General features: G+C 48.7%; 1 protein-coding gene across 1 annotated transcript in view; it reads right to left on the reverse strand.

Annotated features, from left to right (window-relative positions):
• The window catches only part of PGD (phosphogluconate dehydrogenase), a 19,753-nt gene extending 6,794 nt beyond the window's left edge, over positions 1-12,959 (reverse strand). The window contains exons 1-8 of the mRNA XM_015427823.1: positions 12,881-12,959; positions 8,911-8,986; positions 7,894-8,073; positions 7,342-7,407; positions 6,471-6,589; positions 5,293-5,362; positions 3,941-4,075; positions 289-478 (exon numbers count right to left, since the gene is read on the reverse strand). Of these exons, the coding sequence (XP_015283309.1) occupies positions 289-478; positions 3,941-4,075; positions 5,293-5,362; positions 6,471-6,589; positions 7,342-7,407; positions 7,894-8,073; positions 8,911-8,986; positions 12,881-12,888 (844 nt within the window). The 5' untranslated portion in view covers positions 12,889-12,959. The remainder of the gene's footprint in view (positions 1-288; positions 479-3,940; positions 4,076-5,292; positions 5,363-6,470; positions 6,590-7,341; positions 7,408-7,893; positions 8,074-8,910; positions 8,987-12,880) is intronic.
• Positions 12,960-14,434: the final 1,475 nt, after the last annotated feature.

A 14,434-nucleotide genomic window follows, 5' to 3' on the forward strand; every position in this document is an offset into this window, starting at 1 on the left:
GGGTGTCGCTCTCCAGGCTTTCCCTCTGTAGCCATGCACACAGAGGTTTTGGCTGTAGTGGGCATGGCCAACTCTGAAGCCAGCACCGTTCCTGTGTGTTCCTGCCTAAAAATAGCTCTGCTGACATCCATATTCTGGAGATTTCCACACTCACAAGCAAACACACACACACACACACACGATTAAGATTTTAACAGACTGATCTCAGCATCCCTGTGCTTTACCTCCCACTCAAAACTCGCCAATCGTCGCTGCATTTCAGGGGAAATATACATCTCAATGATTTACCAATCAAAGTGACAGGGACACCATACTCCAAGGCAGAAATGGCAGTCCATTTCCCTGTGCCTTTCTGGCCAGCACTGTCCCGGATTTTGGGGAGAAGATGTTTGCCGTCAGCATCGTGGTACTTCAAGATGTTGGCAGTGATTTCGATGAGGAAGGAGTCTAGTTCTGTCTTATTCCAGTCCTCAAACACCTGAGGGCAAGAAAGAAAGAAGCCAACAAAGCAAAGACTTTCGTAAGAACACATCTACCCAAACAAAAGAACTCTCCGTGTCAGTTCAAAATCATATTGGCACAGCTATATAATCAAGAATATCAGCTGTACAACAAAATTAACAAACGTTAACAGGAAACCAAAGCGTGCAAAAGACTGCCAGAAATATTTCAAACACCGAATGCCTTCCAAATCAGTGTTGCCTTTGCCTTGTGTCTGAAGGTCGACAAGAAAGGGACAGAGAGAACTTCCCTGGGAAGAGTGCACCATCATTTTGGTGCCACCGGCGAGAAGGCCCTGTTCCATGGGGACAGTCCATGGTCCTTAATATAGCAAGGTAGGGTGGAAGATGCAGCTTTAGACATCTATGTTTAATTCTTAGTGTCACAAGCTTTGTGCAAGGCAGATTATGATGGAAGGCTTTCAAACTTTCCACCAACCAGTCAGTCCTCTGCCGAAAAAGGCCTTCCACCTTTGCCACAGAACTGCTGCACACTGCAGAAGGATTCCAGCACACTTCCAGGTGCACGCACATTGCATATGATTGGGCCTCAACATCAGCCCATGTAAACTAAGAATGCCCCAGAACACACCCTCCCCCATGGTTGAGCATTGTGACAGAAGATGAACAGAGAACTTGGGGGGGAAATTGGGAAAATTACCATGCTTATTCTAAGTAAAGATGAAAAATGAGTGACTTGTATTAAAGTTACTATATATTTTTTAATTTTTTCATCTGTATAATGACAGCTTAGGCACTAATATAATTGCACTAATATAATTAAGGTTGTTATAGATAATACAACAATGGTATAAATATAAGTGTTCCCTGAAATAATGCTATATTCAAAACCATAAAAATAGTTTTTGACGTATATATGAACCTAGTTTATTGTTATCCTTTTTATTTTGAGAAATGCTCTTAAAATGTACTCTTTGATTCTAGTTTGATTACGACAACTGTAGCGGTATTAAAATGTAATGGAACATATAATGCAATAATCAAAGTCTAACTTAATATTAATAGTAACTAATGGTAATAAATGCTAGGCTTTAATAATATATGTATACAGCATCTAAAGCTCCAATTTTACCCTATATGGATTTGTATTTTCCGATCCATATTTAATCTGATCTCCTATTGTATGTGTATACGTATGCCAATAAAGGCTTGTCAAATGTAAATGTAACAGCATCTAAAAACCTTCCAAATACTATGTATTTTAAATGTTTATGTTAAATGATCTATATTTACTCGTCCTTGTTATGAATAAATTATAGATTGTTATAAGATCTATATCTCCCCTTCGCCTTTGTTTTTCTGTATCCCCTATATTAATTTAAAATGGTCTGCCTAGCCTCGACCAGGGCCAGGGCTTTCTCTGCCCTGGCCCCCACCTGGGGGAACACGCTCCCTATTGAGGTCAGGGCCCTGCGGGATCTTATGCAATCCCGCAGGGCCTGCAAGACAGAGCTCTTCCGCCAGGCCTTTGGCGAAGGCAGCGGACGTCCACATATAGGCCCCCCTCCCGAGGTTGCGACAGCCCACCTACTGATAACCGGCCATACCCAGTTACATCAATGGGCTGGATTCTCCCTGCGGCAAGCATGACTACTGATTTTATATGTTTTAATGTGTTTTAAATTTTATTGTAGTTATCGAAATGTTGTGACCCGCCCTGAGCGGGATAGAAATGTGAAAAACAAACAAATAAATACTAAAAAGCTATTAAAAAACAGGCATAAGCAAGCCGACTTTGGGGGATGCTGCCTTCACTGACCTCCCAGAGGAACAACAGAGAGGCTTCTGAGGAAGCTCAGGGCACAGTCTCCATGTCGAAATCCAACTTGCCAATCGCCCGCCACCTCCCCCCTTCAGGCTAAAAACTGAGGGGTGTGAACTCCCTCATTGTCTTGAGGCACACCATCCACACACTCAGCCTTTAAGTGCTCCTCGTGAGCAGGTTAATCAGGTCTCTCAAACATTCTCCATCTCCAGGGCCTCATAAGAATCCTCATATGCAAGCCTGAGTGAGTGGAGGGTCCACGGAGAAGTTCGGAACCACAAGCAGACAAGGTTTCTTGAAGAGACAGGAGATAAATACAAGCAAGGCTCTGAAATGTATTTCAGATTTGTCCTCCCAGTCCCAATTAGTGAGGGAGACCCAAGTGTCTTCTATTATAATAAAGGTTAAAGGTTTCCCTTGCTCGAAAGCCAGTCGAATCCGACTCTAGGGGGCGGTGCTCATCTCCGTTTTCCAAGCTGAAGAGCCAGCGCTGTCCGAAAACATTTCCGTGGTCATGTGGCCGGCATGACTAAACGCCGAGGTGCTGTTCCCTTCCCACCAAAGCAGTACCTATTTATCTACTTGCAATTCCTTGCTTTCGAACTGCTAGGTTGGCAGGAGCTGGAACTAGAGACAGGAGCTCACTCCATACCACGGCCCCTCTATTATAATAGGCCTACTTAATTAAAGAAATCTTAGTTGCGTCAATTAAATCTGCATAGTTATGAAACAAGAAGCTACAAAAGAAAGAAAAGTGTTCTTTCTTGATCTGCAGATGATGCGTACATTCAAAGGAGGCACCATATTGGAAGATAGTTTCAGGAGTGTATAGCCTCTGTGACTTCATTTTGGAGTCCTGTTAGTTCCTGACTCCCAGTTGCTTGGGAGGATGGCTGGCAGGCTGTTCTCAAGAGAACGTTTTCATTCACACTCCATTATCTAAAAAGCTGATTTGTTTTTCTCCGCCACTGAGTACCAGGTACAAGATCTGTCAGCGTCTAGGTTGTAGCTTTGATGACAATATTCTTGACTTGGAGCCAGCAATTGGGTATAAGATGTTTCGTTTTAGCTATATATCCTGTCTCATGCTTTGGTTGGCTTCCCTGTGTATGGTCGAGGATTGAAGTTAGCCTGCTATTTCTGTAAGTCTGACGCTTTATTAACATCTCCTTATAAGCAAACCTGGACCTTACGTATTGTGTCCTTGGGATTTCTGCAAACTTCGGAGCTTCTGGCCAGGGCTCCAAACTGGAGGGCAGCCATGTTAGTTTGCAGCAGGCCAGCTAGACTACAGTCCAGTAGCACCTTAGAGACCAACAACATTTTGGGGGTATGCGCTTTTGAGAGTCAAAGCTCCCTTCATCGGATATGACAACGGCACAAAAAACGTATACCTTGTTGGTCTCTAGTGTGCTGCTGCACTCGAAACTAGCCATATGAGAAGAGGCATTCCCTGTGGCACTTGAGAGAAGGGGCAATGCCTCTTCTAAAATGGCATAACATTTGTATCGCAAATACTTTACTGTTTTAAAAAATAATTTTTCCGCCCAATTAAAGGGAAGACATCTTTTTGTCAATCCAAAGGTTTTTGACCGGTCGAATCACTGCAGCCTTAATTATCAAAGACAGAAGTTGAGTTCATGTCCAGACTCACCTTGGCCATCTCATCGTGGTCCATGGCCAACACATCTTTCATCAGGTGATAAGCCTCACAGATCAGCTGCATGTCTCCATACTCGATCCCATTGTGTACCATCTTCACAAAGTGCCCAGAACCCTCATCTCCCACCTGCCGGACACAAAGCAAAATGGGATACCATTCAGAGAGCTCCGCTACAATGGACGGAAACTGTTTCCTCCCTTCTTCTAGTGACGCACTAACTCTGGAAGATGCCACTTCTGAAGACTTCCAGTTCTACCAGCAGAAAACGTGGCTCGTGCATCATCATTCCGGCCCACAGCCCATTCAGTCCACGGGCTGCCAAGTTTTGTGGGACGGTTCAGACCAACTTTTGTACCATGAGTTGCTGTCAGCTAGTAAATCCAGCCATGCTAAGAACAACCCTAATGGTTCACCTGGCCAAGCGTGAAACTTCATCCTTCTTTCAGAGGACACCTCACCTTTATGGGCAGCCATCATGGTACTCAGGAAGACAAACACAGCAACAGAGCTGCTAGGAATCTGCTCCCAAATGGAAGCTCAGATTTCCTCCAGCAGCCTCCTGAGTCCATCAAACAAGCCTCCACACATCCCAGATTCAGCCCTTTGAACAAAATTCAAACCCAGGGCCTGCATTTTGAAATGTCCCCAAACACCTGGGTTTTTAAGGGAAAAAGACTTTACCTCCAGAGGTGAGGAGAGAGAGAAAAGACTGGATTTATACCCCGCCCTTCACTACCTGTAGGAGTCTCAGAATCTTACAATCTCCTTTCCCTCCCCCTCCCCACAACAGACACCCTGTGAGGGAGGTGGGGCTGAGAGAGCTCTTTCGAGGACTGCTTGTGAGAGAACAGCTCTGAGAGAACTGTGACTGACCCAAGGTCACCCCAGCAGCTGCATGTGGAGGAGTGGGGAATCAAATCCAGTTCTCCCAGATTAGAGTCCGTGTTCCTAACCGCTACACCAAATAAGGACCACTGCTTCTCTACCTTGAAGCACAGCCAGAGATTTCTTAAAGGCAAAAAATCAACACAGTGATGGTGGGGGAACAAACAAGCAATGTCACAGAAAAATGTCTCCTTCCTAACATGCTCCTTCCTAACTTCATCTTACAGATGTGTTGTCACGACATACCCAATCGCAGCATGGCTCCCCTGTTCCCACTTTGGCTGCGATGTAAGGACCACTGCTTCTCTACCTTGAAGCACAGCCAGAGATTTCTTAAAGGCAAAAAATCAACACAGTGATGGTGGGGGAACAAACAAGCAATGTCACAGAAAAATGTCTCCTTCCTAACGTGCTCCTTCCTAACTTCATCTTGCAGATGTGTTGTTGTCACGACATACCCAATCGCAGCACGGCTCCCCTGTTCCCACTTTGGCTGCGATGCTCTGGAAAATCGTCTTGATGTGTGGCCTGCAAAGAAAGAACAGTGGGTGGGTTTAGCACACCACCCGGCGGAGACATCCCTGATGACATCAGGCCACCGGCACACGAACACTCCAGGGTCTAATTCAAGAAGGAAGCGGCTGCTGTAGAACTGTGACCTGCAATGTCTTCAGCATAAGCCAAAACGACTGGCTTAGAGACAAAAAGCTACAATCTTCTGCATGTTTGCTAGGAAGTAAGACCCACCTGATTCAATAGAGATTCGTATTCCGCCCCCAAATAAATCTAGAATCAGGGTGTGGAATGACGCAGTGTTGCTACTGAGCAAACTGAGTAGAAACCTGCAAAGAAAGCCCAGCAAAGATGACCCATGACTGTGTTGTATTAATGTTGGCGGCACAAGATCAGCTAGAAGGGGCTGTCACTCACCAACGGAACACCTGGCTGGGATGCAAACCTGGCATATGCAAAGGAGGGAGGGAGAAGAGGCAGTCGATCTGCCCTCACCTCGAGCCCCCCAAAGGAGGAAGAGGGAGCCAGCTGGACACCCCCTCGCCCAGGCCAGACGTCGCCTTTCTGCCACTGGCCATCAGCCTACCTGGAGAAGTCCCTGTGGCCTTAATGGCCAACCTGCCCCTGGAAGTGTTAGGAAAGACCTCTTCTCTGCCTGAGATTTTGGGAAGCCAGGCACAAAAGCTTCTCTTTCAGGGAAGTCTGGCTATTGTCACCAGTGTTCCCTCTAAGCTGAGTTAGTGTGAGCTGGCTCAAAGTTTTTTAGCCTCCGGCTCACGCATTTTTGTCTCAGCTCAGGAAGGAGGGCTCCAGAGCAAACTAATTCATGCAGTAGCCAAATTGCTCACTCACAACTTTTAACGCCAGCCGCTCACCAAGTAGAATTCTTGCTCACAAGACTCCACAGCTGAGAGGGAACACTGGAACAAATTTAAGACTTTATCCTGTTGCTTCAACCCAACACAGCTGCCCACCTTGATCTATTGTTACTGAAGATCCCTGTAACTGTGTTTCACGCGGGTTTCCAGATAGAATTGCAATAGAGAACGTAGATTACAAAGACGAAAAGGCCACCTTTGGGATCCCAAAGAGTTCAAGCCAGAAGAAAAGAGATGCTGCTTACCAGGCCTCTTTGGCACCCCCTGGCATGAGGGAGGGGCCATACCTGGCACCCTCTTCTCCACCACTGACCCCGCTCCCCACGAACAAGATGCCCTTCTCTTTTAGCGCCTTGCAACGCCTCTGTGTGGGAAAGAGAAAGAGCGGTCGTTATCCCAAAGGGAGGATTACGCAGTAACAGAGACTTTGCACTTCCTATTCCAGGGATACACAGAAACACAAACTCTGCAACAGGAGAAGTTGGATTCTGCAACCCGGATACAGTATTTGTTGTTTCGTTTGAAACATTTCCGTGTCACCTTTCCACCTGAACAGGGTCCCCAAGACAGCAAGCATCAAGCATCAAAACATTAAGATATATGCCATTTGGCACATTTCCTTTAATTGTTTAAAACCAACAAATACGGCAGCTTGTGAAACAATGTTATTTAAAAACCAAACAGCAACGTTTTGATTAAAGCATTTATCCCACAAAAGCACCATGGGAAAGGGGACGCAGTGGAGAAGGCCCTGTCTCTTGTTACCGCCCGTCAAATTTCACGGGGGTGAACCCACAATAAACCTTATGCCTTCGTGACCACAGGGGACAGGAAGAAAATGGTAATCATTTTGCTTCTGCTTAAGGAGTAGCAAAGTATCGGCACCAAATTCTCCCCCAGGGACTGACATGACAGTGATAAAATCTGGACTAAGGAGCCCTGGATACGAACACTCACGTCCAACATGAAACTCTCCGTGTGGCCTTTTGGCCAAGTAGCCCTGCCTCAATTCACCACTAACCTACGCCACGCAGGCTCATTGCTCAGACTCACCCAGGCACCCTCCCCCTGAGCTCTGTGGAGAACGAGGAGGACACAAACGCCCATCACACATACCGTGGTATCCGTGTACTCGGAATTCCCTCCGTCGATAATGATATCTCCAGCACTCAGCAACGGCACCTATGGGCAAGCGAGGTACAGACTGGAGTTTGGGGTTTCTTGTTTTGGTTGACAGTACAAAGAAAGTGGATCTCAAGAGAATTTGCCCTGAAGATGGGGCTAAACAGGAAGAGGAAGTCACGGAAAACTGTTCCAAAAAAGAGATGGGGAAGACCAAACTCCCATGGCAAGAGGCGCCATCAGGCTAAGACAGAGAAGAGGAGATTGGATTTATACCCCACCCTTCACTCAGTCTCAGAGTGGCTTACAAACTCCTTTCCCTTCCCCTCCCCTGTGAGGTCAGTGAGGCTGAGAGACCTCTGACAGAAACTGCCCTTGAGAGAACAGCTTTGAGAGAACTTGTGACTGGCCCAAGGTCACACCAGCAGCTGCATGTGTAGGAGTGGGGAATCAAGTCCGGTTCTCCCAGATTATAGACCACACACTTAACCACATCACCCAACTGGCCCTCAGTGGTAGCTGGGAAGGGAAGGGTTAGGGCCTCACCAACTTGTTGATGAAATCGTCCACAGCGCTCCCAGCCTTCACTAGCAGGATGATCCGGCGGGGCTTCTTCAGCTTGGAGACCATTTCTTCCAAGGAATGAGCCCCAATCACTTTAGTGCCCTTGGCTTCCTTGGCCAGGAAGTCGTCCACTTTGGAGACTGTCCTGTTGAACGCGCACACCTGGGGAAGAAAAAGGGAGGCTGGGCCTGCACTCGGAAGAGTCAGCACAGCTTCGGAATGACTGGGCCTTTCATTCAAGGCTCGTTCCAGCCCGGGCATATCATTTCCCATTCCAAGGACAACACGTTTTTGTATTGGACATTTCTCCTAAAGAACGGCTTGCTTCCAAAACATATTAAGCGTGGCCCTCAAAAACAACCTCTGGGTTCAAACTGCAGAATTTGCTACCAGAACTCTGAAGACTGATTATGCAGGGAAACCGCCTCCATATAAATATTCAGCAAGCTCAAGACTAGACCCATTCACAGACAATCCTTAACACCCCCAGATTTCTCTTTCTAATGCACTGTATTTACCCAAAAGGAAGGTGGCCCTGAAAGCAGGAGGACCCCTTTCGAAACGTTATACACAATTTTTAAAAAATTGGACATATTTCATTTTGCAAATGTAAGACCATCTTCACTATGTTTTATGCTAATTTGCTGTTCTCCTAAGTAGAGGCATCTCTGTGTGTGTGTGTGTGTGTGCATGAACTGTTAACTTCCATTTCAATGTATCTGAGGAAGTGGGCGTGCACACGAATGCTCATACCTTGAATAAACTTTTGTTGGCCTTAAAGGTGTCCCAGGACTGAAAATCTGTTCCCTTCTTTTTATGGCACAACCATGAAAAAAACTAGTTTTTCATTTCAGTAAACACTGCGACTCATAAGGTAACAGAACGAGGACCACTTAGCTCTACACTTTGTACGGCACCTTGCTTAGAGTTTTTGTGCTAAACAATACTTAAGACCAAACCAGAAAACCTGCAAGGGTCACCACCAGCCATTTTACTCACCACGAAGCCGTGATCGTTCATGTTCAGGATCAGGTTCTGCCCCATGACGGCCAGTCCGATCAAGGCAATGTCTGCTCTGAAAAGGAGAAGGGTGCAGCACAACGTGTCAGCGATCAGTTTGCATTACAAACCGGCTACCTGTGGGCCTAGGGCTCCCTCTAAGCTGCGGAGTCTTGTGAGCAAAAATTCTTCTTTGTGAGCCACTGGCATTAAAGTTGTGAGCCAGAGATTTGGCTCCTGTATAAATCAGTTTGCTCTGGAACCCTCCTTCCTGAGCGAAGGCAAAAATCTGTGAGCCGGAGGCTTAAGAACTGTGAGGTAGCTCACACTGACTCAGCTTAGAGGGAACACTACAGCTATACCTGGAGGACAGCCGAGTCCCTTAGAAACCTGCCTGACCACCGTGGTCATCTTAAGAGGCCTGGCTTCAGGTGCCCCTGCCCCTGGGCACCAGAACTCTGGAATTTCCTCCCCACCAAGACTCACCTGTCACCTTCAGTTGCCACCTTCTGCCAACGGGTGAAGGCTTTTTTGTTTCATTCGGTATTCCCTCAACGATCCCTCCTTCCTAACCAGTGCTTTTTACGTTTTGTACACATTTCAACTCTGTTTTGTATGTGTCTTAATACTCTTTTTCAGCTCTGTTTCTTAATTGTTTTAATGATGTGTGTTCAGGAAGGGGGGGTTATTAACAGTCTTAGAATGTGATTTTTTTTCATGTGTGCTTGAAATTGTCAGCTGCCTCGGCAGCCCTTCTGAGGGCAGAAGGGCGGGATACAGGTTTTGTAAATAAAAATACAGCAATGGGCTTGCAGGAACCTCTAACAAAAGAAGTTCGAAAAGATCCCTGAAGGAGGCCCTGGCCTGGATAGCCCAGGCAAGCCCAATCTCGTCAGATTTCAGAAGCTAAGCAGGGCCGATCCTGGCAAGTACTTGGATGGATGGGAGACCTCCATCCAGTTCTCCCAGATTAGACTCCGCGCTCCTAACCACTACACCAAACTCACTCTCCTTGGAAGGGCGACCTCCAAGGAATACCAGGGCCAGGATGCAGAAGCAGGCAATATCAAGCCTCCTCTCTGAAATGTCCTAGCCCCACTCGGGCTCACCAGAAGTCAACCATGACTTCCAGGCATGCAAGCAAACACACACACACAAACACACACACTAAATATGCACCCTCCAAAAAAGAGAGAGAGAGAGAGAGATCCCTGAAGGTCACTAGCCAATCTGACCCAACTGGGAAGATTTCCTTCCTTCCCAACAGGAGCAGATTCTGAGGGAGGGGTATCTTTCCACAGTGTCCCTCCAGAAGGGCAAGACGATGGCACTCCAGCCAGCGCTCACTCTCTTGCAGGCTTGGGTCCTGCATGTGAACCCACCCCCACCATCTCATGGAGAAACAGAAGATGCTGCTGGCCAGGGAGAGCTCTTTTGCAAGTCTCTCAAGAAGCCCGCAGAGGTCAGAGAGGAAGTGGAGTGCATCTTGCGAAAGTCCCTCGGTAGGCCTGCTAGCCCCAGAGCTCCAAGATAACCAGGGAAGCAGAGGGATTATCTCACTCAGGATCTCACGTGTCATTAGCTGTGCCAGCTAATCAGCCAGCCAGCCAAAGTACCCCAGAACAGGAAAGGTCAGTCTGGAAGCACGTGTGCAGGGCGCCATCCCCATTCGGGTGGGACCGTCAGCCCATGCCTCAGTCACACCACGCTCAGCTAAGAGATGAGGTAACAGATTGCAGAGAACACAAAGTTGAAACGGACACATTCGATTTCCTTCTCCGTGTCTCAACAAGAGACTTCCTCATCAGGGACGGGGAAAAGACGTTTCAGGAAGGAGGGGAGAAACATACAGCGCTCCCCACGCCAAAGCCAGAAAGGGAGAATTAAACCCGGGTCATGGGCTCGGCCCGCTTACATCACCCGGCTCCAGAATTTCTGCTCTTTCACATCATTCAGAGTTGCAACACTTGACCCTGCCAAGTAAAGCCCCAGCGTGTGGCAACTTTGCCTTCCCACACCACCCACCTCCTTCAAGGCCTCCCGTTTTTGTGCCCGAGTCACTTGCAACTTTTTAGGCCTGGTTTATAGAAGCTGCAGGTCAACCCGGGGAGTACACGATCAGGTTGCGGCTGCAGGAACAAGTCTGACTCGTCTAAAAGCCCTGAAGGCAGAAAACTAGCAAGGCTGGGAGAAAGATTCTAGCCGAGGCTTTTCACTGAGAAGCTAGCTTTCTGCGCACAGGGAACACAGGTCAAAAGTGACGGATACCACTTACCCAGTTTGATCGCACCTTAAGGGTTAAAGATCTCAGATCATCTCCACAGACTGCCTCAGTGGCAAAGTAGTTAAGAGTGCTGGATTAGGATGGAGGAGGACACAGGCTCAAGTTCAAACTCTGCCACAAAGCACATTGGGTGATCTTGAGCCAAACATCCTCTCTCAGTCTGACCTACCTTGCAGGGCTGATGTGACCTCCTTGGAGGAAAGGCAGGATAAAAATATACATGTCTCAGGTATTTCTCTTTGCCCCTTGGCATCAAATCCCCAATAATAAAGCAATTATTCAAGACATTGATCCCTAATGGGGCAAATGTATATTTGAAATAGTAGGGGGGAAAGCCCAATTTTCTCCCCTCTATAACCACTTACTCCCCACCAAAAATTCCGGTGCTTAAAGAGGGCTGCTGAATTATCCTGAATATCTTACTTCTACACCAAAACTTTCCCTGTATGTTAAAATCCAAGGCCGATCAACAAACATCAGATTATTTATGCCACTGAAGAACTCTCACAGGAAAAGAGGTTTCTGCAGAAATTCTATTGGGTGCTGTTATCCCACACCCAGGAAATAGACCCCTAAATAAATAACACTACTTATAGCATTTATGAAGTGTTGTAAACTGGCCAAAAGACTGCCTGGGGTCTTTACAACATCCCTGTACTGCGGGACACTGTTAGGCCTCTACTGAAGATGTAGAGCTGAGCCTGAGAGACAGACCATGGGGATGCCAAGCAGTTGCCAGAGGCCCCCAAGTGACTTCATGGCAGAGGCAAGCAAGGAACCTGGGAGCCCCCCCCCCCCCTGCTGTGCCTGCCTCCAGTTCTTCCTGGAGCTCCTTGCTGGGGTCATCCCACTCTCTTTCTCCCTTGAGAATCTGAAAGACGCACCAGTCAAATTGAGCCATGCAGGGCCTGATTTCAGCATAGTCGCAGGCCATGTTCTCAAGGGCAAGGTCAGCACTGGTCTAGGAGGAGGCAGTACAGAAGACCACCCCTGAACATGTGCAGAGTGCTTCTCCCTGCACGCCAATTAAGCACAAATAGCTCCCAGAAAGAACTTTCAAGTTAGGACGGCCGGAGTTCTCAGTCTGTGGAGAAGTTCTAACCGAGGCCCAGCACCTCTTTCACCTTTCTAAGCACCCCTGAGCATATGCAGAGTGGCTTCTCCCTAACACCAGAGAGCCACACCGAGACTGAACAGGAGAGAAAACAGGCAGAGATTCCCAGGATAGTCTGAAAATCCAGCGCTCTTTACAAAGGCTCAGCCCTGGGAAAGGCGAGCGGAAGTGCCTCTGAGCACGTACGAAGGGTTGCCCCCCCCCCATCACAGATTTACAAAGCAAGAAAAAAGGATTTTCAGGCCTGGAAATCAGTCCCCGCCTATCCAGGGTGGGGGGAATAGGAAGGCTACGATCTCGCGTGCATTCTTCGGTGAGCACGCCCCAGGGGGCTTACTCCCGAGTCAGCATGCACCTGTACGGCTTCCCCTTTACGCGCGCCTTCTCGGGAGTAAGCCTCGCTGGCACCAACGAGGCTTGCTTAACGAGCAGCAGGCAGGCCAAGGGACCTTGCCTGAAGGTTGCGCTCCCGTGCACGCTTACTCGCGAGTAAGCCCCACGGATGCTTCCGAGGAAGCGGGCGCCCCAGCGTTGCGCTGCGCCGTACAAGGCGAACGGGTGGAGAGACTCACTGGGCCATGGCGCTGGCTGGCAGGCGGGGCTGCGCTGGCGAGAGCTGCTTCGGGCTGGGCCGGCGACGGAGCTCGCTGTGAGAACTTCCCCTCGCGAGAGGCACCACCAGGCTCCGTCCGGGCCGGCCCACCGCGGGGAGGACCCGAAGGCGCCCCGCCCAGCTCAGCCCGAAGGCGGAGAGCGGCTGGGGCGCGCCGCCCTTTAAAGGTGCAGCGAGGCCGGGCGGGGAGCAGGAAGGGTGCTCTGCCGGCCGGGGCGCGGCGCTCACCCGGACCCGGCCGTGCGTAAAGGCGCACAGAACCCAGGGCCCGGGTTTAGAGGGCGGGGGTGGGAAACGGTCAGGAAAATCGGTACAAGTTTTATCCGTCTTGGTCATTAATATGCCAGCTTAAAAAAAATGGCCAGTAAAGTCAGCATTTCTTTGTTTTCGTGAATGCAATGGGGGGGGGGGGTTTTAAGAAGAGAAGCCAATGTTGGTTCAAGCCAGTGGCCCATCCAGTCGCTATCCCTTTCTAACTATATTTCTTAGGCCTGTGTAATTGTGAGTGCGTTTGAATTTATTGTATGTTTGTGAAAAACTCTCAGTAAATAATCCATTTCTCTAAAAGACTTGGGTTCTGCATTTATTCTTAGTTTTACTGGAAAAGATGGGACTTCTGTATACATAGGCTTGTGTCCCCTTAGTTGCCAATTGCTCTTCAATATCATAATTCCCCATAGTTATTAATACACTAAGCAATTTGGCGAACAGAAGGACTTCCTTTTATCTGGTCTAACCTGACCGCTCAGCAATTTCAGTGAGTGCCCACAAGGAGTTCTTGTATTGTGAGGAAGGGAGAAAAGTCACTGATGGACCTCTGCCCCATGTTTATCCAGTTTATCCAGTACCACATTTGGAGTTTCACATTTGGGATTCACATTTGAAGGCTCCCCCACCGTTGATGAAAACGTAGCGAACATCGCCAGCATCTCGGCGACACCTGCCTTTGAGTTTGCCTTCCGAACCTCCAGGCGAGGCCCGAGGATCCTGATCAGTCCACAGAGACCACTTCCCTTGGAGGACAGGGCAGCTCTGGAAGGTGGGCCCGGTAGCCTTGCATTGCTGCTGAGCTCCCTTCCCAGGCTTCACCCCCCTCGATTCCCAGGCATTTCCCAAACTGGAGTTGGCAACCCTGAGAACGTAAGAGAATGCCAGGTTGGATCAGGCCAGTGGCCGATCCAGCCCAACACTCTGTGTCACACGGTGGTCAAGGGAAGATGCCCCGACTGGCTCCAAGGCCTAGCCAGGATCTTTTTACTTTGGGGGGCATTTAAATAACTCAGGGGGCACCCCTGCACACACACCCAGGTGGTGTCAGGAGCAATGAGTGAACGTTTCAAAGAAGCTCATGAGCAGGGCTGGAGTAGGGAGCAGACGTGCCTCGTGGCGTGCCTTGCCCGCAGCCCGCCAGAGGTAGACTGCCAGCAGGCAGGGCGAGGTAGCAGCTCGGCATGGCTGTGGCGCGTGAGAAAAATAAAATAAACTGGCTGGATGGGAAGTCGGGAGGCCTGGG

Source organism: Gekko japonicus, unplaced genomic scaffold, assembly GCF_001447785.1.
Source record: "Gekko japonicus isolate JY-2015 unplaced genomic scaffold, Gekko_japonicus_V1.1 scaffold586, whole genome shotgun sequence".
Lineage (NCBI taxonomy): Eukaryota > Metazoa > Chordata > Lepidosauria > Squamata > Gekkonidae > Gekko > Gekko japonicus.